The following is a 27008-nucleotide window of genomic DNA, read 5'->3' on the forward strand; positions in this document are numbered from 1 at the left end:
TACAAAACAACAGGCTTCTTTACAGTGTGTTCATACACATGCATCATGTACTTGATTATCTCCTTCACTACCTGCCCTATTCTCTCCATCCATTCTCCTGCCACACCCTTGCTCTTCCCAAATGGAACAACATCTACATGGCAGTGTTTCTGTTTTACCCTTACACGTGACAGAAACCATGCCCTGCTGCTGAGTGTCTGAGTCTGGTATTCTTTGTGAAAGGTGACACTCTCAATGCTTGTAACATTCTCTGATCCAATTATGATTATCCATTTATCGGCTGATGGACTTATTTGATTGTGAGTCACATAAATGACCAGCATACCTGTGAACACCTGTCTTGGTATACTGATAGAGATTCCTTTTATATATTCCTGACAGATGATCATATGGTACTTTGACCTTGTAATCTATGAGGAGCTTCTATACCGACATGTGCAGTGACTGTACTAGGTTGTAGGTTCATCCACAGTGTATGAGGTGTAGAGAGCACAAGGTCCTTGTGCTCATAGATAAGCATTAGGGAAACCAGGAATGTTAAACACAAAGGGTTGTCTCCTCAGTGGAGGAGGTGTATACCTCTTTTCCACCCAAAAAGCTGGGAATGGATTAGTAAACATTCTGGTGATCTGTGTTATCTGTAGGGCCAGGACACACCTGAACCTCCCAGACTACTACATTCATCCCAGACTCTTCCTTTCTAGACCTTTATCTTGAGTTTTATTTCTCAGTCTATAGAACCCGTCCTTATGGAAGATGTCACGTGTACTTTACAATTCCCTAGGTAACCTCTGTGCTATCTGTAGGGCTAGGCTACTCCTGACTCCCACAGACTCTTATGCTTATATCACTCATTTTCCATAGACCCTTAGCTGAGCATTATTTTTGAGTCAATAGAACCCATCTTTATGGAAGATGTCACACATACTTAAGAAATGGAACAGAGCCTAGGTGACCTCTATGCTACCTGTAGGGCAGGTCACATTTGACACCACAGACTTTATGTTTACCTCCCTCATTCTCCCCAGACCCTTATCTTGAGCATTCTTTTTCAGTCAGTAGAACCCCTCTTTATGGTAGAGGTCACATATACTTTGTAAAGAGTTTCAAAGTAAACATGTTTGAAGCTTTGTGGTATACACATGGGATTGAGTTAATTTCATCAAGAAACTTTTTTCCAAAATTGTGCTGTGTTTAAATATGCCTAAAATAAACTGTCCAGTATCAGGCTCTAGCAGTTTGAGCCAACAGGGGCTACTAAGTCATGTTAAACTGGATTTCCTTCTTGCCTACACAGATTGTTACTCTGATGGTCCTGGTGTTTACAGAGACTCCCACATTGAGGGTCTTCTCCTCACAACCTCACCTGCATTGAATTTTGCTTTCTTTACAGTAGCCACTCTGTCTATGGTGAGAAAGATCTCTGTAGTTTCAGGGTTGCATTTTACTGTGTCTAAGGATGTTAAATTTATTTTTCATAAAATTTGAGAGGTTTATATTGCTTTTGCAAACTGTTTCTTCAAATCACATCATTTGCCATGGACTGAATACATTTTATTGGTTTTACATATTTTAGTTTTTATATACATTTTTCTTAATTTTAAATATTTTTGAGTGTTTCGTGGGAAATGTGTCTATGTCATTTATGCTTCTCCTTCCTCCTCTCCAATGCCTCCCATGTCTCCCTCAATTCTCTCTGAAATTCATGACTTCTTATTCTGGAATTATTATTGTTACACATATAAATAAATTGTGTGTGTGTGTGTGTGTGTGTGTGTGTGTGTGTGTGTGTGTGTGTGTGTGTGTGTGTTTGTGTGTGTGTACATAATCAATCTGCTGAGTCCATTTAGGATTGCTGCTATGAACATGTACATAAGGATGACCATGCAGGGTACATAACCTACCCCCGGACACCTTGGAGAACAATGGTTTCCTCCCTCAGCAGCAATTGATCACCTGTTGCTCTTGATCTTGGAGTGGGCCTTTATGAAATTAAGCCATCGTCCACATGTTGTGTTAACTGGTGTTACCATTATGTAAGTCTTATTTAGGCAGTCACATCGTTGAGATTTTTATGGATGTTTTTTCCCTGTTTTGTCTGGATAACACTATTTTGCAAGAGGCATTCTGTTCTTTTACAATCTTTCTGATCCTTGCTCATGATTTTTCCTGATCCTTTGAAGCAGAGGTTATTTTGGAGATATGTCAGGTGGGGTTCAGCACATCATAGGCGTTTATTCTCTGCATGTTGGTAAGTTGTGAATCTCTATAATGGGCGCTATATATTAAATATAAGATTATTTGATGAGTGGTGAGATCTACGCTTATTTGTAAGGATAAGGATAAGTCTTTGGATTATAATAAGGAACTCTATTGGTTTAGGTAAATGGCGGTGGTGGCTTTGCCCCCCCAGAGCCTATGTGACTGTTGAAGTTGTCCATTTCTTATTGGTTTAACATTAGTGTTTTGGATGAATGTAGAAATTTGTCCATGTGTTTTAGGTTTTCTAAATAATTAATGCAGTATAGGTTTTTAAAGTATTTCTTTATAATATCACAAATTACTCTAATGTCTGTGTAATGTTTCCCTGTAAATTTCTGATTCACTCAATTTGGGTAATTTCTTTCTTTCTTTGGTGAATTGTGCTGAAGGTCTGTTGATCTTATCTTCTTAAATAGCAATCTCTTAAACTCATCGATTCTTTGTATTCTTTATTTCTGTTCCAGTCTTTATTATTTCTTCCCATTACTAATATTGAGTTTGACTTGGTTTTTCTTTTTCCAAATCCTTCACTTGCATCATTGAGTCATTTATTTGTGTTATTTCTTTCTTTTCTTATATCAATACTCAGACTTGTAAATGTCCCTCTTGGGACTACTTTGAATGGATTCCAGAGGTTTTGTTGTGGTGTGTTTTCATTTTCACTTAATTTCAGGATTTAAATTTTTTTCCTTTCTTGATTTGTTCTTTGAGTCATTCATTATTCAGTATTGGGTTGTTTAATTTCCATGACTTTTTGTAATTTCTAGAAATTCTTTTGTTATTGATTCTAAGTATTATGCATTGTGGTCAGATAGGACGCACTTGGTTATTTCAATTTTCAACAATTATATTTGTTCAGATTTGTTTTGTGTTGCAGTATTATGTCTATTTCAGAGAATTTCCCATTTGTTACTTCAAAGAATAAATATTCTTTGGTGTTTAGGTGGAGTATTCTAAAGATATATGTTAGCTTCATTTATTGTATGATGTCATTTAATTCTGATGATTCTGTCCAGATACCCTATTGGAGAAATTAGGGTTCAGAAATCAACTATAATTTTATAATTACTGAATTGGTTTCATCTGTGTCTTGAAGTTCAGTAGTATGCTTTTTTGAAAGTGTGTATGCTAGAGTTTGGTTCATAATGTTTCGAATTATAGCGTCTTCTCAGTTAATTATTCCCTTGATAATAATAAAGAGTTCCTCTTTATCACTTCTGATTAATTTTGGTTTTAAATCAGTTGTGTCAAATATCAGAATACCAATTTCTGCTTGCTTTCTGGTCATTTATTTTGAATACTTTTTCCCATCCTTACATTGTAAGGTCGTGCCTACCCTTGAAGACAAAATGAGTTGCTTGTGAACAACAAAAAGACTGATTTTATAACCCATTCAACTATCCTGTGTCTTTTGATTGGAGAGTTGAGGCCATTAATATTTAAGTTATCTCTGAAAGATGTGTGTTGATTACTGTCACTTTATGATTTTGTTGCTATTTCTGTTTAATCCTATCTCGTGTTTCTATAATTATAGCTTTATTTTTTCTTTTTGTAGCCTCTTACTATGCATATTCTCCTCCTCAGTCCAAAGTATTGCTTCTGTTATTCTCTGTATGGCTGGTTTGGTGGACATGAATTCTTTTAGCCTGTTTGTCACCTTATAATCTTATCAGTTTTAGGAACTTCCTGAGCCTTGTAAGTCTTGTATATGTCCTGAGTCTTAGTGAGCCTCCTTACAGAATGTTTAAATTCAGATGAAATTCTTATATAACGTTCTGGAAATTATTATTTTCTTTTGTCTAGATGGGCAATTAATGAGTGTGCAGTCCTAAAGTCACTCATTGTTATTGTATCTGAACCTATGCATCCTTTTATTTTATTATTTCTTTTATGAAATAGGATGCATTGACGTGTTTATTCAGTATTCTTTTTTTGGTTAATTCCATTCACTAACAGGTAGTGATGTTTTTATTTCCTGTAACTAAATTTTGACTGAAGTCTATTTTATCAAATATAAGTATTGATACTTCTGCTTCTTATCAGCTTTGGATTTTCTTGATCTATCCTTTCCTATCTACCTTAGTTAGGGTTTTTATTGCTGTGGAGAGACACCATGACCATGACAGCTCCTATAAAGGAAAACATTTAATTGGGTGGCTTACAGTTCAGAGGTTCAGTCCATTATCATCTTGGTGGGGTCTGGCAGTGTTCAGGCAGACATGGTGCTGGAGAGGTAGCTGAGAGTTCTACATCTAGTGCAGGCAACAGGAAGTGGTCAACAGTAGTGGGTGTGACTTGATCATATAAAGATTCAAAGTCTGCCTCCACAGTGACACACTTCCTCTAATAAGGCTGCTCTTGCTCCAACAAAGCCACATCTCCCAATAGTGCCACTCCCTATGAGTTTATGGCGGCCAAGTACATTCAAACTACCACACTATCCTTTCATTTTTAGAGTCTAATTAGTTGTCCCATGTCTCTTATTAAGAGAGTTGAAATCATTTATATTTAAGTCTATTTGTTGATAATTATTTATTTTTTATTTCCTATGATTTTTTGGATGTTCTGGTTAATTCACATGCTATTTATCTTTTATTGACCATGTCATCTGTTACTGACTTTCTCATTCTTGTCCTGAAATGATAACATTAATACCATCATTTGCTTGTTTGAATCCTCTTTGAGGTCATTAGCCATTTCCAAAACTAGACAATTAGAAGATTTGTCCAGCATCACCACATTTTCAGAATTCTGGGGTTTATAGTTAGGAGTCGTACCCTTTTGTAGTTATCACACTGCCTTGTGTCATGTTTCCTGTATTTCTACATTGTGATCTACAAATCTCTTATGATGAATCTCTCCTCTGGTGTATTTGGGGGTCTTCTTAGGAAGCAGTTTTCACTTAACAGCTCATTCCTCTCTACCATTCAGAGACTTAAAACACAAACTGCCGTAACACCAGAAAACCAAAGATGATAGAGCAATACAATTTAAATAAAATAAAGCACACTATGATGCCAGCCATCAGGATACAAAAGAGAATGGCAAACAGTGTAAAGTAAGCTGTGAAGTTAAAATTGAATTAAGAACAAAGTAATGTGATTCTGGTGACTCTTCTCTTTCACATTTCAGAATAATGTCAGTTCTTTCTTATGAAGAGTTTTCTCATTCACAGAACCACACAGAGGTAGCTCCTAAGGCCCCATTACACTCTGGAAATAGATTTCACTTTATCTATTTACTGGTACTCGGTATCAAGCCAACAGTTTCATGTCTACTAGTGAAATGTACCATTGGGCTACATCTAAGCCTGTGATTGATATTTTAAATAATACAAAGTGATTATTAAGTCCTAGTGGCACACAAGTAAGTGTTCTGATTACATTTAATTGTGAATTTACTTAATATTCCTAATGTGTATATAAAGATAATCATTATTTTTATAGATGACTAAGCCAAGGCAACTTTGTGTCTTAGTCATGATCATGGCTCACAGCAGCTCAGTGTGTGAGTTGAGTTCCATGCTTATGACCAGAATTTCAAGCTGTACAGCAAGCACTAAGCACTCATTTTTCTCAAAGAAGTTCTCATGTGTGGGTTTGAGTTGACCATCAATCTGAACAGTGTGCCATGTTTCCTTATTTTTATCCTGCATAACAGCTAGACAACAATGGCTGTATCACACAAGAAGAAAACATCGCTGTGTTTCAATTAAAGGAAAGATATTATGAAGTCCAGCGTCTTTTTGTGATGGCAATGGTTATAGAAGAAGGTACAGGTACGTGAGTAACCTGAGAATATAGAAAAAGAAACTGTGATAATTCACACCTGTTCATGTCAGTGGTGGTTTGAACAGTACAGAAAAAGGATGTAGAAAACAAGCAATTCTTCACTAACTGTCTTGAGCTTTCAATGTTGTTGCTAATTTCTTTTTCAGGATCCAAGTTCATGGGATCTGGGACAAGTAAATTTGAAAGAACCACAACCAAACTCATATTCGTGAAAGCTGATTCACACTTTAAACGTGGAATTCCATTCATAGTGAAAGTAAAGTACTTTTTAATTCATAGATCGTTGGGCTGTATTGTGATACCTCAACCTAGGCTATTCTGCTCAATGTTAAACTTGTCTGATATCAGTAGTTGCAATACAAGAATTTAACATAGTGGCAGACTTCATAAATCACATGCTCAGATGCATGATTTCAATTCCCAGAGCTGAACTGAAAACATAGAAATGTTATTAAGAAGCCCCAAACCTAAAGCATATGGAGCAAAATTTTTATTTATAACTACTATCCTTGAACTACTGTCTTAAACCCCAAAGTGTAACTGTGTTTCAACAATGAAGCAAGATACGCTACATATTCATAACCAACCCCCACTCTCCATTAGCCTCAGTGACCTAACTAGATTTTATTTTTACTATATCAGTGCATCTCCCTCCCTTAGTTCACACAATGAATTCTTCGATGATTTCTTGTGAATAGCAGCTAAGTATGAAGCATCTATTATGGAGTCATATTAAGAACATGACACATTCAGCCTCTGACTTTACAGCACAGCCAGTCCTACTGGTGTAGATCTTAAAGTGTTAGATGTTTGTAAAATGTTTTATGCATACTGAATTAGTTGGTGCATCTTTTGTGATATTTACATAATATTGAAACAAGTTATTCTCTTCTATTCTGTATGGTATCATCATACCTACACTATACTTTTCTTCCTTGTTCAATTTAGGTCTGCCTAGTGGATATCAAAGGAGCTCCCATGCCAAATGAGCAAGTCTTCATCAAAGCACATGAACTTGACTATACCAATGTTACTACCTCTGATCAGCATGGCCTGGCGGAGTTCTCCATCAACACCACCAACATCGAAGCGTCTTCCCTCACTATCAAAGTAAGTCAGAAATTCGGGCACAAGACACATGGTGAAGCTTTCTAACAGCTTGAACTCAATAATGTGTAGCTTCATGAAAATATTCCCATGCCAAATTTTCTTATTTTAGGGCAAAACATAAAAGGTTTCTGATCAGTAATAAATGTATGAGCAAAGGACTAGAGAAATAAGTGCACACATTATGAATACACTTATTTAAACACAATATTTTCACAGTCTCTCTTATTTTGCTTGTCTTCTATATAGCTTAAGTCAAGACCTTCAAGCAAAAATGATTAAAAGTATATTTTGATCTATTCAGTCAAGAACAGATGCTGTGTATTCTCAAATTCATTATGCAAATATGCTGTGCCTGGCTCTTCTTATGAACTTGTTCTTCTGATGGATGTCTACCTTGATCTGCTTCACTGGGTCTCAGATGAAACAAGTCACATCAATACCCTCTCTTCTCCTCAGATTTCTGGTGGATCCTCAAAATAAGGCCTTAGAAAGATTCACTTCTACCTAAGTCAGGAGAATTAGTTTTATTTATTCTTTCCTGGTTTTTCTTCAGACTTTTCTTCCTTCTCACCCTCCTGCCCACCCCACTTCTTCTTTCTTCCTCCTCCTCTGAGTTTGTTTTTTTGTTTGTTTGTTTAGCATAGAAAGTAACAGGTTTCGCTATGTCATTTCTACACATTTTTTGCTTGACCCTCCTCCCCAGTCATCTCTCCATCTCCTGAGCTCCTCCCACTCATACACTTCCGCCCCAGTAGTCTTCTTTCCATTCACATCACATACTTCAGACTTCTAGTGTGTTGTTCCTTGATTTTCTTTCTCATTCTTGGGCCTCCTTCCTTGCTCTCTGATCTTGCTTCTTTTTTCTTTTCCCCAGACTCCCTTTTTGCTACTTTAGTAATAGAATTTATCTCTATTTCCTTTTGCATTTAAAAAAAACTTTCTATTGATTCTTAGTGGATTTCACATCACGTATCCCAATCCCACCCATCTCCCCACCCCCTCACTTCTGCCCTCTGACCTTGCGATACCCACCCCCCAAAAAACCCTCAAAATTTAAAAGTAAAACAAAATCAAAACAGAAAAAACACTAAAAACCAAAGCATATCAATGTAGAAGCTGTTGTCTGGCCCAGTGAGTCACACAATATACACTTTAGTCCACACATCTTTACTTGTAAGTGTTCACTGCATCTGGTGGGTCAATCTGTTGAATACTAGTTTTTACCTGCTGTATACACCCATGGCCTCAGGTAAAGTCATTGCTACCAGCATTCTCAACAGGAAGGGGCAGGGGCAACTCACTTGCTCTCACGTCCACAGACCAGCTCACCTGCACCCACCAACAAAGTCAGCTCTCTTGTACTGCCAGGACTAGGTACAGGGACCACTCACCCAAATGCTGTGGCTGGTGAGGGGCAGGATCAGCTCTCCCACTCTCTTGACCCCAGGACCAGCTTTTCTTGCCTGCAGTAGGTGGTAAGAGGTCAGTGATGAGGGGCAGGTGGGAATCTCTCCCTTCCCCATGCCATCACGTGACAGACCATGAGGCTAGCTCTTCCACTCTGACATCTTCAGGACCAGATCTTCCACACCCTCACCAGCAGAGACTGCTCTACTGTATGCCCTGGGGAGGTACAAGGCCCACTCTCCTGAGTGCTGCAGTTAGTGAGGGCCAGGGCTGGTTCTCCCTAGGACTGTAGCCAAGGAGGGGCTGGACCATTATACTGAGCAACCCTATCCTCACTGCTATCAATGATAACAGGAGCCATGGACATCAACTCAGACTGTGGCTGCAGCAGGGCCACAGGTCCAGTCATGACTCTTAGCAGCAGCCCAGGTCCAGACAACACCATGGCCCAGGGTGGCAGCAAGGGTTACTCAGATCTGTATGGCCCAATCAGAGGCTCAGTTCCTGGACACTAAAATGGCCCTAGGTGGTAGCCCAGACCTCTGATATCTGTGTGGCCCTTGGTGGCAATACAGGCCACATAAATCAATACAAACCCCAGTTGTGGTTGGACCACTGACCCAAGACATGATCCCTGGCAGCAGCCTAGGCCCAGAGATCATCATAGCCCTAGCTGACATTGCAGATCACCCAGATCAGCATCTCCCCAGAAGCAGCATGACCCCCAAACACCAACATGTTCCCAGGTGGCAGGTAATCCCTCTGGCATCTACTCAGGCTTTGATGGTAACAGGAGCCATGGACATCAACCCAGACTCAGGCTCTGGTAGGGTCATGGACCTAGACGTGGCCCATGCCCACAGATTGAGTCCTGATGATACCACAGCCTTGGTTGGCAGCACAGGCCATCCAGGTCTGTAAGACCCCGGCAGCAGCTTGACCTTCAAAGACCAACATGACCTCAGGTGTTAGCCCAGACTTTTGGGCTCTGCATGGCCAATCAGGACAACAGGAGCCACAGATATCAACTCAGAGTCAGGCCCAAGTAGGGTTACAGACCCAGACATGGCCCCTAGCAGCAGTCTGGCTCAATACTCCTGGGTGGTAGTGTAGGCCTCTTTGATTGGCATGGCTCCTGCAGGGGCACAATCCCTTGGTTGTAGACATGGTCACAGGTGGTGGATTGGGCCATCCTCAGTGGTAACAGAAGCCACGGACATCAGTACAGACCCACAAGGTTACATCAGGACCATGGACCAAGTTCATGGCCCTTGCCAGCAGCCCAGGCAGGAACAACACCAAGGCCCTCTGTGGCAAGCAGGCCATCTACATCAGCCTGTTCCTCACTGCCCTCTTCAGATCCACCTCTCTCCCTAGCACATGACTCATTCTGCCTCTCTCTCTCTCACATTTCCCCACCTTGTATTCACTCACCATAATGGTGGTGCCCAGCAGGCTCATGGTTGATTTCTTCCTGCCCCAAGTCTAGATGCCTGGGGTGGACTTGTGGCTGTCCTCAGTGAGACCACCAGACCTAGAAGTGCCAAGAGGCTCCTCTCTCTATTTTTAACCTAAGTGTTTAACTTCAGTATATTTTCCCTTTCTGTGCACTGGAATTGAGGGTACAGTGGGTATTTGTAGACAAATTTCTAAGCAGTCTTATGAAATAAAAAAAAAAACACGGAGCCAAACAGTTCAAGCTAATCAACTGTCTCACTTATCCAGAAGGCCTGAGTCTACCAGGCTGGACTGATTTCCCAGGGGAGACCTTGCCTTGGAGGAGGTGGGAATGGGGGCTGGGTTGGGGGGGAGACCTGGGAGGTGGGAGGAGGGAGGACTGGGGAATCCGTGGCTGATATGTGAAATTAAGTTAATTATAAAATAATATTTTTAAAAAGAATTAATTAAAAAAACAGAACCAAATATGGGGTGAAAGCCTTAGAGATCAGGGATATAGGAATAGCCACCAGATAACCTTACCTCACCATGCCACAGCTTCCAAATCTGAACCACTTTCTGTCTACCCACACCTTGACTGCCTTGCTATTCTGCCCTCTCATTGGCTATCTTAGCCCAGCTTACTCATTTCCTTGTCACTGCCTGTCTGAACAGACCTTCAGGTGTCTATGGTTGGTACTAGGATTAAAGGCATGTGTCACCACACTTGGTTCTGTTCCCTAATGTGGCCTTAAACACACAGAGAGCTGCCTGATAAGTTGTAAGATTAAGGGCATATGCTACCACTACCTCACTTTTGTTTTTACTTAAAATGGCTCTCTGTTTCCTCTGATCTCCAGGCAAACTTTATTTATTAACATACAAATAAAATATCACCACATTTCAGCACAAATAAAGTATCACCACAGGTATTTTTAATTGTTTAGAATTATATTCATATATCCATTTTGCTTTGGTGTTGATGAATAATGACAAAATTTGTTGTTTCTCCAGGTCTACCACAAAGAGGAAAATTCATGCATCCATCACCCTTGTACAGCAGAAGAGCACGCAGAGATACACCATGTGGCTCATAGTGTGTACTCCTTCAGCAGGAGCTATGTCCACCTGGAGACAGAGGCTGGGGTCTTGCCCTGCAGTCAGAATCATACGGTTCGGGCACATTTTATTCTGAAGGGTCCGGTCTTGAGAGTGATGGGAGAGCTTATCTTCTATTACCTGGTGAGTTCTACCTCCATGTTGAGAACTGCTAAGAATCCTTTCAAGTCCTGACCGTGTCTCTCCTTCTGACATGTAGGGTTGTAGGCTGGGTATTTCTGTCTGGGTCTCAAACAATAGATTTGTCAATTAGAAAAAAGCTTTGTAAAATATAGATGTAAGCTTGGAAAACACTTTCTATTTTTAGGTCATGGCCAAGGGCAGCATTATCCAGACTGGAAGCCACACTCACCACATGGAGCCAGGAGAATGTGAGTATTTCCCGCCTGCCCAGTAACACATCTCCAACTGAGTTCCCACATACTCACCAGTGAGATCTCACCACTGAGCAACTAAGGATGCCATGGTGCTTGTGTATCATGGCAAACACTCTCCACAGCAGGAGTTCAAGGTTCTGCCATATAATGTAGGTTATCACTCATACCATGACCTTCAGGATGCAAAAGTTTCAAACTTCCAAACTGGGTATCATTCAACATGGGGAACTATCTGTTCTGAAGATGTAACACCTGAAAACACAAAATACTCCAAGTGATGAATCTATGCATTCACACACAGATTATCACCAACAAGGCAAAATGTGTTATCTTAGTGTCCATCCAAAAAGTAATATGAAGGGTTCCATCCTTGGTCTTTAAAACACTCTAGGTATATCAATTTGATTCATATGATTCATTTTTAATTTTTTAAAATTGTGTGTGTGTGTGTGTGTGTGTGTGTGTGTGTGTGTGTGTAAGTATGTGCATATCAGTGCAGATGCCCTCAAAGTCATGGCATCAGATCCCCTGAAGCTGGAGTTACAGAGTTCTGAGCAGACTGAGTGGGTGCTGGAAATCAAACTTGGTCCTCTACAAGAGCATCAAGTGATCTTAACCCTGAGCTATCTCTCCAGTCCTTTGTTTTTACTTTTAAAGACATTTTATTAATTCTTTGAAAGTTACATATATTTGTACAATGTATTTTTAATTTATTTATTTTATATCTTGACTGCAGTTTCTCCTCCCTCCTCTCCTCCCATACCCTCCTCTCACTCCCCAATCCACTCCTCCTGTATCTGTTAAACAGGCCTCACATGGCTATTAAAAAAGCATGCACATCAAATTGTAGTAAGACTAAGTTCCTCCCCTTGGGTTCAGGCTGGGCAAGGCAATCCAGTATGAGGAATAGGTTCCTGAGAGCCAGCCAAAACATTAGGGACAGCCATTGCTCCTTTTGCAAGGAGTCTTACAACTAAAGCAAACTATACAACTGTCACATATGTGTAGAGGGACTAGGTTGGGCCCATGCAGGATCGCTAGTTATTGGTCTAGACTCTGTGAGTTCCTATGAGTCAGGTTAGTTGATTCTGTGGTTTGTGTTCCTTTGATGTCCTAGAGCCCTCTGGCTCCTACATCCTTCCTCCCTGTCTTGAGTGGGATTCCCTGAGTTCAGTCTAATGTTTGGTTGTGGATCTCTCCATCTGTTTCCATCAGTTACTGAAGAAAAGCTCTCTGATGAAAATTGGAGTAGTAACCAATCTGATTACAAGAGAAAGCCAGTTCAGGTTACATATCCACTATTGCTAGAAGTCTTACCTGGGTCATCCTTATAGATTCCTGGGAATTTTCTTTGTATCAGGTTTCTACCTGACTCTAAAATATGCCCCCTTTTCAGTCATCTCTTTCAGTACTCTCCCCCTCCATCCACCTTCCAACATGATCCCTCAAGTTCCCATCCCCACCTGCCCCAGTCCACCTACAAGATCTTTTCTATTTCCTCTTCCCAGGGAAATCCATACATCCTGTCCCCCTTTGGGCCCTCCTTGTTACCCAGCCTCTCTGCATCTGTGCATTATAACATGGTTATCCTATACTTTACAGTTAATATCCACTTATGAGCGAATACATACCATATTTGTCATTCTGGGTCTGAGTTACCTCTCTCAGGATGATATTTTTCTAGTTCCAGCCATTTACTTGTTCTTGATGCATTGTTTTTAACAGCTGAGTAATACTCCATCGTGTAAATATACAACATTTTTTTTTATCTATTCTTCAGTTGAGGGGCATCTAGGTTGTTTCAAGATCTGGATATTATGGATAAAGCTGTTATGAACATAGTTGAGCAAGTGTCCTTGTAGTATGGTTGAACATCCTTTGGGTATATGCCCAAGAGTGATATAACTGGGTCCTGAGGTAGATCAATTCCCAGTTTTCTGAGAAAAAAAACATATTGATTTCCAAAGTGGCTGTACAAGTTTGCACTCCCACTAGCAATGGAGGAGTGTTCCTCTTGCTCCATATCCTCTTCAGCATAAGACATCATTTGTGTTTTTGATCTTAGCCATTCTGACAGGTATAAGATAGAATCTCAAAGTCATTTTGATTTGCCTTTCCCTGATGACTAAGGATGTTGAAAAATTGTTTAAGTGTTTCTCGGCCATTTGAGATTCTTTTGTTGAGAATTCTCTGTTTAGATCTATACCCAATTTTTTAATTCTATGATTTATTTTTTGATGTCTAGTTTCTGGAATTCTTTATATATTTTGGAGATCAGCCCTTTGTTGGATGTGAAGTTCGTGAAGATCTTTTTCCATTCCATAGGTGGCCGTTTTGTCCTACTGATCATGTCCTTTGTCTTACAGAAGCTTTCAATTTCATGAGGTCCAATTTATTAATTATTGATCTTAGTGTCTGTTCTACTGGTGTTCTATTCAGGAAGTTGTCTTAATGCAATTAAATCACTATCAATCCACAAAAATAGTTCAATGATTATAGGAATTTATTGGGGTGTAAACTCATGATACAGGAAACTCACAATACAGGAAATAGGGATTATAGCAGGATCCTGGAATAGTGAGGCTTGGTTCCTTGCTGTTCTCCAGAGAGCTCTGCCCTGATCCACACCAGCATCCAAGACCATGAGGAAGCAAAGGGAAGAGAGTGCACATACATTCGTACATCCCAGGTCTTAAGGGTGCCCATCCAGGCTAAGCCCAAGGGGAGGTACCTAGCAGCTACCTGCTGCCTGACTAGGGCATTGCATCAGGGCATGGCACAGACAACAACCTACTACATTGTCTCCTGTGCCAGTGTGTTCAAGGCTACTTCCCACTTTCTCTTCTGTCAGGTTCAATGTAACTGCATTCATGTTGAGGTCTTTAATTCACTTGAACTTGGGTTTTGTGCAGGATGGTTGATATTGGTCTGTTTGTGTTCTCCTACATGCCGGCATCCAGTTATGCCAGCACCATTGGTCGAAGATGCGTTCTTTTTTCCATGTACAAAGTATTTCAATCATACCTACTCCTCATTAATCTCCTCCAACTCCTCCCTGCCTACCTCCACCAGGCCCTTCCCTACTTCCCATCCTTTTTTTGAACTGGTTAAGTTCAGTGAGTGCTCCCCATATGTGCATGTGGTTTGGGGCCATCCACTGAAACATGGGAGGTCTACCAGGGCCTGCATCCCTGAAGAAATCTGACTCATCCTCCCCTCAGCAGCCATTAACTGTCAACAGCTCCTCAGCTAAGATTGGATCTCCATGAACCCCTCCCCATCCATGCTGGAATTTTGACGGGCTTGATGTTACAAAGGTCTTAGGCAGGTAATCATAGCTGCTGTGACTTAAGGAATGAATTCACTCTGTCATATCCTGATGACAATGCTCAGTTCTTCTTGGCTCACCTGTCACTCTCTTAATGGGGCCCCTTCTACCTGCTCCTATTAAAATCCCAAGTTACCACTGGATCCCCATATTCTCAGTATTCGTCTTCTTGCCATCCTTTCCTTCCCAAAGAGCACTTACCACATGCAAATATATTTTCTATAATTTACCTATTTATTATCTATTTCTCTTCATTTCAGTATCGACTGCATGAAACACATAAATTTGTGTATGTAGTTTCACAGAAATCTTCCAAGTGATTTCTAGAAGTGGTAGGGACTTGCTAGATGCTCAACAAACTTACTGAAGGACTTCCTTGTCAATTTTAAAGACTATTTAGCAGTTTAATAAAATATCCAGTTAGTTCTTCTACAAACATTAAACAGGGATCATAGCACTCATCTTGAGAAGGTTTATGAATCACCTCGGGTTCACCAGAAATAATACAAGAGACTTTAAAATTGCATAATTTTCTCTCAAGAAATGTAAATACTGTGAACATTTTATTGACTACAAAGATATGCTTATTGTTTTCAAATGTAACTTACTCCTCTGAGATAATCATTAAATATCAGCTCCCTGAGTACCAGGTTGTCATCTATATTTTTCTTCCTCTTATCTAAATAATAAGTGAAACATTAGTCAAAGTTGTTTCACCCATTTTTATAACAGGAGTATCTAACAGATGCTGTTTGGGATGTTAAGATGTAATAGAGATAAGAGGTTAGTATGTGAATAGCTATAAATAAGCAATATAACTTTCCGTGGTGAACATCTTGGTTGAAGGTATCTTGCTGTGAGCATCCCATCCCCTTCTGAGATCATTAGCATGCAAACAATTAAACACAGAACAGCCCAGATGTAAGAATGTCTTCCACATACAGACAGTCCTCCAGTCCACTGTGTTTAGTTATTTGGGTTTTCCTGTCAGTATTCTGACCCATAACTGTCTCTTTCCATTCCCTCCAGTTCCAGTGAAAGGCGACTTTGCCCTGGAGATCCCCGTGGACTTGAGCATGGCTCCTGAGGCTAAAATACTCATCTACAGCATCCTGCCAGATGGAGAAATGATTGCAGATTCTGCAAAACTTGAAGTTGAAAAGTGTCTTCTCAACAAAGTGAGTGATTTCTTTCTTTAAATTTCTATTTGAAAAGAGAAAAAAAATGGCTTAAGGATACAGATTTCAGATACACTATCCCTGGCAACTGGTGTGTGCCTCAGTGGCAAAAATATAAACAGTACCAGAGTACCAGATTTCTGTTCATAAACCCCCCAAATGGCTGGAGGTTGACAAGAAAGAAAACAAGGAAATGGAGCAGGAGAGGGGAACTGAGTGATTAATAACTGGCTAACAAGTCCCAAGTCCTGTAACTTAAAAACTATTATATTTATGCCATGTGCATGTGCACATGAATGCACACATGTGGGGGAAAGAGAACAATGTTCACATGTCTGTCTCCTCCAACATGAGTCCAGGAGATCAAGGTCAGGTCATGAAGTTAACAGCAGTTGCCTTTACCCATTGAGCAATCTCATAGACCCTAATGTCATGTCAATTTATGCAAGACCAGTAATAGAATCCAGGCCTATCAATGGTTAGTATATTTAGTTTCCTTCTCATTTTTCATTGATTTTTCTATGTGTGTGATAAGGACACATAGATAAGAGAGCCTTGCTGTTATTAAATGTTATGATACAACATATGTTAAATGTATGCTGTATGATAGATCCCACGTAAAAAGCCAGGCATGACTGGCTACTTCTACAACCCCACTGCTGTGGAGGCCAGAGGCAGGAGAATTGCTGGAACTTTCAGCCTGCCAGTTTAGCTCCAGGTTCATGAGAGACAGTCTCAAGTCTATAAGACAGAGAGTGAGAGCAGGACACACACACGCTCCTCTGGCCTCTGCTGGGTGCATGAGTACATGCACCTGCACACACGTGTGCATTACACCACACTCACATACCAAAAATGAGCTATTAACAAGAATTTCGGGGAGCTGAAATAGTCGTTTGTTGCTTCAGAGTTTGACTGACACATCTCCTGTCTTCCTAAATCAATCCCAGTGGTGAAAAGGAAGCAAAGAGACTCGACTGAGCTTCTGACAGTCATAATCTGGTAAACAGATGTACATGCAGAGTTACAGGGTGACTCCCATGGTAGGCTTCTGGGTACAAGAACAGGAAGCTGGCTAAGCTTGATTTCCCTTCCCACAGGTGGACCTGACCTTCACCCCAGCCCAAAGTCTTCCGACCTCACAGGCCCACCTGCGTGTCACAGCTTCACCTCAGTCCCTCTGTGGCCTAAGGGCTGTGGACCAAAGCGTGCTGCTCCTGAGGCCTGAAGCTGAACTCTCCCCTTCCTGGGTGAGTCCCCATCATCATCTGTCCAAGAAAGGCCAGTGCTGAGGCTCTGAGATGCTGGTTCTAATAAAGTAGTGGTCATTCAGACACTAGGGCTCTTTAACTTAAAAATACCTCATTTAATGCTAAAGATATCACTAACAGAGCTCTTCATCATAAAATCCCAAAGAACAGCTATGGTGATATTTTATTTGTATTAAAATGTTATTTGTATGTTAATAAATAAAGTTGCCTGGGGTCAGAGCTATTAGCAAGCCATAGGAAAGCAGGGCAGTGGTGGCGTACGCTTGTAATTCCAGCACTTGGTAGGCAGAGCTAGGTAAATCTCTGTGTGTTCAGGGATACAGCCAGTATTGGATACACATGCCTTTAATCTTAATACCAATCATGGAAAACCTGGAGGTCTATACAGACAGGCCGTGACGAGCCTGTCATGTGGTTGGGTTTACAACCAATGAGAAGGCAGAACAGAAACTCCATATAAAACTTTAACACAGAAAGTAGCTCTGGCCGGGCGGTGGTGGCGCATGCCTTTAATCCCAGCACTCGGGAGGCAGAGCCAGGCGGATCTCTGTGAGTTCGAGGCCAGCCTGGGCTACCAAGTGAGTTCCAGGAAAGGCGCAAAGCTACACAGAGAAACCCTGTCTCGAAAAACCAAAAAAAAAAAAAAAAGAAAGTAGCTGTGGTTCGGAGAGGTAGGACCACCGCAGGAGGAAGGGTAAGGTTTTAGCTCTTAGCCCTGACCTCTTGGCTTTCTTCTTTGCATTGGTTCTGTGTTTCTTATTTAAAAAGACGGTTGGTTACATCCACAAACAGCTCCAAAAACTCAGCCAATAAAGTCAAGACAAAGCCTGAGTCAAGCACTCAGTGAGCAGTAAAGCTTGTGTGTGACCGAGGCATTCTGGGTTCTCACTGCGCCTCTCCTACCCCAGGAGTGTCTTGTCCCCTAACGCACTCATGATGGAGCTTTTCTGAGAGACGCTGTCTGGGGGAGCCAAATGAAACGGTCTATACAAATGGAATCTTGGACATCTCAAGAGTTCCCCAAGTGAGGAAAAGACAGAATGATGTAAAATTTAAAAGCAGAGTACAAGGAGGTTCTCAACTTGTTTTGAAAATTCTCAGCAGCATAAATCAAACCATAAACTATTTACTGGAGTCTCAGCCAAGTTAACGAGAGCAAAATTCTTCTTCTTATCATATTAAGAATGATGTTTATTAGGAAAAATTACATGATTACTGTAATAGTTTTTAAAATTATTATTGCCACTGGCTAATAGCATATTTTAAAATGTATGTAAGGTGCTTAAGCAATTTAAATTTAAAAACAGTAATCTTTAGTCCAGATAATGATGGGAAATACACAGTCTTCAACTAATGTGTAAGTTAAACCAGCATTTAGCTTAGTTTTAATGATGATGTATTGATGCACATGCAAAAATGCTTAGGAAAGTATCTGATCAATATGTTTTTCTTTTAGATTTCAACTTTTCCCAAATCCATTAAATAAGAGATTTCTTGAGCTATTGTTTTAGACGACAAATACAGGCAATTAGTTAACAAACAAAAAAACAAACTCATGTACTGCCCAGAGAGTTATAAGAAAAAACATGAACGGATATCCCTTTCTCCCACAACCCTGCCCTGTCCATGCTTTGGCTGCTTATACTTTCAATGATCACAGCTATTCCTTTACTGTTTTATTCCACATTCTCTATCAGTCGTTGAGAGTATTAGCCTTTATTCATTATTGGCGTCATCTACTCATTCTTATTATAAAGCAGCATATTAAAGCTGATTATGCAGACCCTTCCGGTCTTCACCTTGCCTACAAATCTATATGATTACTGCGTGAAATCCTTAGACAGTTTTCATTTCTATAACCAACATATGTAGCTCATTATGAAGTCAGATAGTGAGCTGTGGTCATATTTCCTCTCATTTGTATTCCTATGTCCTGACATTTAATTGTTCCTTCTTATATTTACTTCAAGGCCACCCTCCTCCTCACTTGATTTCAGTTCTCCAGCATCTGTGGCAGTGCTCAGTTCTGCTACTGTCCCGAGCAGAACCCTCTGTCACCCTGCTATCATCTGGCTGACTTCTGAATCACAGGTGTTCACCCCTATTTTGGGGAGTCCCTTCAAAATGTTTTCTGACTTCTGTGACTTCTTCTCAGGTTGCTGCCTCCCTTGGGGTACTAAGCACATGCTAGTACTGTTCAGAGAAAGAGGGAATCAGTGACAAACTTCTTTTGCAGCTACCAGTATCTATACTTATGTTGATAATTAGTACTTTGAAATGGGGCAAATCGTCAGCTAAGAAATCATGTTCCCTCAGAACTCTGGAGACATTGGGTGTACGGATTCATATCTTCCTAAGTTAGTGCTAAGATGCTCATGTCATTATTCTGCATCATTCTATTTGTTCTGTGTTTTCTCTTTCGAAACTTTTAAGATCTTTTACTTATATCAGATATCCAGAATATTCACGAGCATGTGAGGCCATGCGTTCTTACTGTGTCCTGGGGAGCCTGTGTATCATTTCTGACATTACTGTTTTTAAATGCATGAGATAAAATATGTAAGAATACCAGAAAGAAGAATTGCAAAAAACTATGCCCTGTATGAAATAACAGCCCAAATAAGCTACAATATCAATACAAATCATCACTGAGCAAGTTAAAACTAGAAAGGGCTGAAGCAGAGATCGCATAAACATTCCTATGTTTACTATGGGCTAACTTAACTCATATCTTTCCACATACTGGTTGTCAACCAAGTAGAGCAGGGAACAGTGGAGCCCACCTCCAGATGTGGCCTCTGGACTGAGAAAATAGGAGTTCCCTCTTTAGAAGCTGAAGGTTCTTGTGTACCAATTTTGCAAAGGTTGCCCTGTTCTGCCATGTGGAGCAAGCTGGCCATTTTTTAATCCACTCAAGTCCTGACGAATAATGATGCAGACAGCATTACAAGCTCTCTGAATAAACCAAATATAATGTGAAAACATCTCTGATATTGCATCAGGTCAAAAGTCATAATCTTCCTAATGCATGTGATGTGGATGCTATTGATTCATAAGTCAGGCAATGTTAAATTTCTGTATATACAGCCGGGCGGTGGTGGCACACTCCTTTAATCCCAGCACTTGGGAGGCAGAGCCAGGCGGATCTCTGTGAGTTTGAGGCCAGCCTGAGCTACCCAGTGAGTTCCAGGAAAGGCTCAAAGCTACACAGAGAAACCCTGTCTCAAAAAACCAAAAAAAAATTTCTATATATACCTAAGAAGTAAGGATATGAATTTTCCTACCCAAATATTCAGATTCCTGAATTCTCAGTCCCTTGAGATCATGGGGATTCCAAGGTAAAAACCTTGATTGAGAGGTTAATTTGCTTCTTTTATAAGATTTTTTTCAATTCTTATCTATTTCTCTCTCAGTCTATTGCTCCTGTTAGGCAGATGGTGAGTGTCTTGAGGAAATCGTCTAACGTTGTCTTTCTTTTACCCCAGTTGCCCTTGGGATTTCTACTTTCTGAGCATTTCCTTCAGATGTACCTGACATATTTTGAAATATTTTGTTACAAATTAGTTTTATGTCCAAACCTATTTTTTCCTGCTCCAGATTTGAAAGAATCTTGAGTTTACTGCATGGATACAATGTGCCCCACCTCTGTGAGAATTTTATAGTTTTTGTTTGTTTGTTTCTTCTTTTCTTTTTATTTTGGAGGTTTTCGTTTTATTATTTGGTTTCTAACTACCATTCTTTCCTCAACTCTCCTATCTTTGTTCATGTTGGTTTCTGTCATTAACACTGAAATCTGTAGAAGAATTACAAGTCGATTCATTGGGAACAGAAGCTGGCACTGTGGTCTTGGCTTGGGTGATGCTGTCTGTCACATGACTGGCTGTGTTGCTACTTTAGAGCAAACCAGTATGTTCTTTGGAGGAGCCACAAAAGGCAAAAGTCAGTTTGTGAGCATTGTTCCCCAGAGTCACCGTCCATCCAAAGAACAAGTTCATGTCTCAGAGTCACAGGTTCAGAGCATCCTGGGTTGATAAGATTTTGTTTCCTGTCTTCCTCACACTTTCCCCTAGCCTTGCCTTCTGTGGACTCCTGACCTCCAGTGCCCAGGCTGGGTCAGGTGCAGTCTGGCAAACTTGCTTGTACATCATCAGCTTCTCCTGTGGCTCCTACCATGATGCCCTTCCATTTGAACACGTGACCTGCAGTCCCTCTCCCTCTTTCTAATTCCACACACTACAGTTTGGAGGGTTGAATGCATCCTTCTGTCAAAGATGGAGGTGGCTTGGGTTTATTTGTTTAGTTTTGAATTTTTCCCCTGAATTTTAGGAAAGAAATATGTAGAGAAATCTTCATTCAGATCTCTTCAGGCTATTTACATACTGACTAACTCAATTTTTGTTTCATTTGTTTTTATAGTGTATCAGTAGGCTGAAATATACAACCTTGTATTTTATATTTATTGAATGGTTTATGTAGTGTAAATATATTTCTGTTTGATGTTTTATATTAAATTATATTAAAATTACATCATTCTCAAATATAATATGCAGGATTTACATTCATACTTTCTTTTAAATAAGTATTTTTAGCCTTTTTCTAAATATTGTGAACAATTTTAGAATAAAGCACTCTTCAACAGAAAATATTCAGAAGACCCTGTTTGGGGACCATTGAACATTTGAGAAATGATTTGCAGTGATCACACTGATTCTTTTCTTTTTGTGTGAATCTTCCAAGAAAGCCCAAGAAAGAGGCTCCCTTGTCTCCTGTTTCTTACAGATATACAATCTGCCAGATATGCAGCCCAACAACTTCATCCCAAGTTCATTGAATCACCAATTGCTTGAAGATGAACAACCGTGTTGGTGGGGTGGAGATAATGGTGGACTCCCACCCTTACAACCAAATGAGAGAGATGTCTACAGTTACGTGGAGGTAAGCAGTATTACCCATTAACATGCTGCTCTAGGAATTATTTAGGTTTCATGAAATCTATATTGGTAACCAATTTTAGAGTCAGGCCAGGAACATGAATCACGAACAGACTGACCACCTTGCGGGTTCATGGATTCAATCCCAAGCATTATAAAAACTGCATCTTGGAAAGTGCCCAGTCTAGGCACAGAGTAGATGAATGGCATTTTCTTTTTAATTCTGCTTTTTTTTTTGAAACCGAGTGTCACTCTGTAGCTCTGGCTGTCCTGGTACTCACTCCTTATATCAGGCTGGTCTCAAACTCACAGAGATTTGTAACAAGTCTTTCTCTGTCCCACAGGCTAGCTCCCAAGTAAAGACACAGAACTTATTATTAATTATGAATGTTCAGCCTTAGCTTAGGCTTGTCCCACTAGCTCTTATATCTTAATTTATCCTGTTTCTATGCATCTGCATTTTGCCTTGGGGCTTTTGAACTTTATTTCATTTTCTATGTCTTACTTTTCTGCTTCCTCTATCTAGCTGGACCCTGGTATCTCTTTCTCTTTCTCCCCCTCATCCCATTTTAAATTCTTCTTCCTACTTGCTCTCCCTGCCTGGAAGTCCCACCTATTCTCCCTGCCTAGCTATTGGCCATTTAAATTTTTTATTAAGCCAGTCACAGTGACATCTTTACATAGTGCTATCAAATATCTCTCAACAGAGATCCACCTGCCTCTGCCTCCCAAGTACTGGGTTTAAAGGCATGCACCACTGTGCATGGCTGTAAATGACTTCTTAAAATAACAGTGCTTTGTATCAGAAAGAAGACCAGCACGTATGCCTGACTACAAATTCTGTTTACATTACCACAATCTCTAAAGAGTATACAATACAATTTGAGTAGGAATTCTACTTGAACATGTGAACCTATATCTGAATCAGTTACTATATTTTTTGTACACATTGAGGTTTTTCAAAATTTTGAGATATTTTGCTTGATTACTAATTTTCTTTCCAGGACATGGGCTTAAAGGCATTCACCAACTTGAAGATCAAACATCCTAGACTATGTGTTCTATATGATAATTTACCTCCAATAGCAGGTAAAATAACAAATCAGCATTTTTTTTCAGAATAGAATAAATGTGAATTATTTACCAAAGAAGATAAAAATAATTGTAGAGCATGTACAGTATCCAAATAAAAGAGAAAGAGCCTAAACTTACCTGAGCAAAATGTGCCCAAATGTATACTGGTACTACAAGGAAGTTAGAGATTGGAGGCTCTTCCTTCAGTGTTAAAGAGACAGATAAGACCAAGGGCAATAGTGTAATAGAGAATCATTGTGTGAGGTGTGAAGAACTCTTGTAGACATGTCAGAGAGGTGAAGGGAATTTCCTAAGGATTAGAGATGAAGAAGAGAAGGAAAAAAACAGGCATTACAGATAGAGGATGGAAAAAGCAAAGCACTCGGGTCTAAAGTCACACTCTCTCTCCAACCAATACCAACCACGTGTAACCTTTCCTTCTTCCTTCATGGGAGCCACATTCAGAGTGGCTGCACCAGTTTGCATTCCCACCATCAGCAAGAGAGAATTTCCCTTTCCCGTTCTTCTCCAAAGTGGTTGTCAGGTGGTTGTTTGTTTGTTTGTTTGTTTGTTTGTTTGGTTGACTAATCTGACTGGGGTGAGATGAAATCTCAAAGTTGTTTTAATTTAGATTTCCTGAATTACCAGCATGTTGAACACCTTTAAAAGATATTTCTTAGCCATGGTTTTTTGACTTTTTGTTTTGGGGTTTTTTTTTGAAAACTGTGTTTAGATCCCATTTGTAAGTTGGGCTGTTTTCTTGACTCTTTGTTTTTGAGTTCTTTATATACTGTGGATATTTACCCTCTATCATATGAATAGAAGCAAAGATTTTCTCCCACTCTGTGGCTTCAACTTCACTCTATTGATTGTTTCCTTAGCTGTGTAGAAACACTTTAGTTTTGTGAGGTGCCACTTGTCAATTATTGACCTTAATTTCTGAGTGCATGGGTCTTATTTAAAAAATCCTTTCCTACACATATGTTTTGGAGGGTTACTGCTTATGTTTCCTTTCTAGCAGTTTCAGATTTCATGTTGAGGTCCTTGATCCATTTGGAGTCGATTTTGTGTGGGGTCATTGATGTAGGTCTGTTTTCATTCTTCTACATGTGAGCAGCTAGTTTTCAGAGCACCATTTGTTGAAAATGCTGCCTTTCCACTAGTGTGTGGTTTTGTTTTTTGTTTTTTGCGTCTATGTCAACTATCAGATGAGCTTATGTTTGGATCTTGAATTTTGTTCCATTGATGTACATGTCTATTTTTGTGCCAGTACCATACTGGTTTTATTACTATACCTTGCAATATAACTTGAAATCATGAATCCCTATCTTCATTATTATTCATATTCTAAATACTAAAATATATTTTTACATGTGTGTTAACATAAATAAAACATAATTCTGACTGAACTGTATTAATTTCCCTCATACTGATTTGAAAAGTAATAAAAATATCACCACAAGCAACAGGACCTAACACAGTAACTACTCTAGACTGTGGATAAATTGCGCAACTATCCTTGTAGATGCTTAAGGCAATGAATGAAGAACTTACTTGATAGAAAACACCAAATAATTAAAGGCAAATAGAAAGACAAGTGTGAGGTTGTGGCCATCACAGAGAAGGACCTCTAGAAATGAGGCTGTCTGTGTGTCTATGTATTTAATATTGGGAGAGATTTCCAAAGTTGAAATTCAGTTGGGAAATACTTAGATGAAACCCTAACTAAATCGGCATGTACACTTGTTCTTGGAAAAAGCAGAGCACAGACCCTCTGTCGCCACCTTCAAATCTTGCATTTCTTGCCAGTATAAACCCAATCCAATGCTATAATTCTTGAGTTATAAAGTTTCTTTGCATCACCAAAAAAAAAAAACAAACAAAAGAAAACAAAAAACAAAACACAACCTTGATATGGACTTTTCCATTGTATATAGTTCTGATCCAAGAATTTGTACCTATACCTCTTTCAGTTTTTATATAAATGGAAAACTATGAAAATATTGCATTAATCCTACAAATCTAGAGCTCTTGAAAAAGAAAAAGCATTCCAAGAATGTCCCTGCTGATAATGTAGCCATCACTCAGCTCTGGTCTAGAGTGATGCTCATTGTAGCCACAGGATCTGTTGCCTAGGAGGTAGTATTATGAATCTTCAATTTTTCTAGGGGTAACGTTATATTTGTAAGCATTCCCTGACTATCCAACCCAAGAAAATATGCACTGTGCTTCCTTCCAACTCAAACTATACTAGGTGATGTGTTCTCCAGGATTTCATAATTTCTGTTTATGACAGAGATGTTACCACTCTCCCCCAAAGTGAGAGGTTCAATGTATCGTTTCCAGTGTCATTTTGATAGCATTTAACAGTCAAGAAGAATCTGAAAATTAAGCTATCTTGACCCTGCACATTGTATCCCATTGTACTAAGAACTATGTCCATTTCTTCTATTGTAACCTCATAGTGCCTGCTAAGGCATATGATGATGGGACTAACAGAGAACATGAGGAAACCATGAACATACCAGTACATAAAGATCCACCACCAAGGAAAGATCCACCACCAAAGAAAGATCCACCACGTAAAGATCCACCTACTGAGACCATTAGAAAATACTTCCCTGAAACCTGGATCTGGGATTTAGTCACGGTAAAGTAAGTAATTTCCATTTGTAAGATTCTAGCTAGGTATGAAAAATTTATTTCTTTGTTTTCTAGTAATTTTCTAATTAATTTCTATCATAAAAAATGGAAATGACTAATTTAGAAGATCGTTACGTATCAATCCATCAATTATAAAATATATTTATTTCCATCACTCCTAGAAAATTCATATAAAAATTTATCATATACTTTCTGATGCTTAGAACCATTCAGGAACACCATATTGAGTAGGAAATGAGGCAGTCCTACATGGAGTAGACTACTAGATTGCTACATGGAGTGGACCATATAAGTTATAAAATTCTCCTATGGTATTGTGGAGATGGGAGTTCATAGACAACTTCAAATCTATGTTCAAATTTCCACTAACACATAAACTTTGAAGTGTCATGAGGCCATGATTTGAGCTGGGTAAACAAGGCTTCAAAAAAACCCTATTCTTCCATCTGGAGTCCTGTTTACACTGTTCACTTCCTATGACTCTTTTAAAGGACTCAAAGGAGTAGCCAGAAGTCACTCTCATAGTGACCATCTCAGAAATAACTAGTTCACGTGCTCACTTTCTGGGCCTCATATTCTCACTCTCCCAGCTCATCAGGAGTAGCTGAAGTGGAAGTGACAGTCCCTGACACCATCACTGAGTGGAAGGCCGGAGCCCTCTGCCTGTCCAGTGACACTGGACTTGGCCTCTCCCCTGCGGTATCTCTCCAAGCCTTCCAGCCCTTCTTTGTGGAGCTCACGATGCCCTACTCTGTGATCCGTGGAGAAGCCTTCACACTCAAGGCCACCGTGCTGAACTACCTCCCTACATGCATCCGGGTGAAGACCTTTCTGAATAAAGCATGACCAGAGGGAAGAGGGAAACTAGTGTGTGTAAACTTTACCTAAGAATTAAATGAAAAGAAGGAATAAAGGGAGGAAGGGATTGTATTGGGCCCATCAGTACTGGTTCTAAATGCTTAAAAAATTCCCAGACTCTAGCTACATATACAACAAAGAGTTGTTCAACAATATAGACACTACATAAAGTGTATTAGGTGATTTTGCCATTATTGAAAT

At 39.8% G+C, this 27008-nt stretch overlaps 1 protein-coding gene across 1 annotated transcript in view; it reads left to right on the plus strand.

Moving 5' to 3' along the window:
* LOC128099740 (alpha-1-inhibitor 3-like) overlaps positions 1-27008 on the plus strand; it is a 56682-nt gene that overhangs the window by 15486 nt on the left and 14188 nt on the right. The window contains exons 9-19 of the mRNA XM_052721561.1: positions 5923-6040; positions 6200-6309; positions 7002-7163; positions 11022-11249; positions 11434-11497; positions 15861-16009; positions 17110-17259; positions 22060-22215; positions 23216-23300; positions 25751-25940; positions 26540-26768. Coding sequence (XP_052577521.1) covers positions 5923-6040; positions 6200-6309; positions 7002-7163; positions 11022-11249; positions 11434-11497; positions 15861-16009; positions 17110-17259; positions 22060-22215; positions 23216-23300; positions 25751-25940; positions 26540-26768 — 1641 coding nt within the window. The remainder of the gene's footprint in view (positions 1-5922; positions 6041-6199; positions 6310-7001; positions 7164-11021; positions 11250-11433; positions 11498-15860; positions 16010-17109; positions 17260-22059; positions 22216-23215; positions 23301-25750; positions 25941-26539; positions 26769-27008) is intronic.

The sequence above is a fragment of the Peromyscus californicus genome, unplaced genomic scaffold, assembly GCF_007827085.1.
Source record: "Peromyscus californicus insignis strain IS unplaced genomic scaffold, ASM782708v3 Scaffold_6__1_contigs__length_162567912, whole genome shotgun sequence".
Classification (NCBI taxonomy): Eukaryota; Metazoa; Chordata; class Mammalia; order Rodentia; family Cricetidae; genus Peromyscus; species Peromyscus californicus.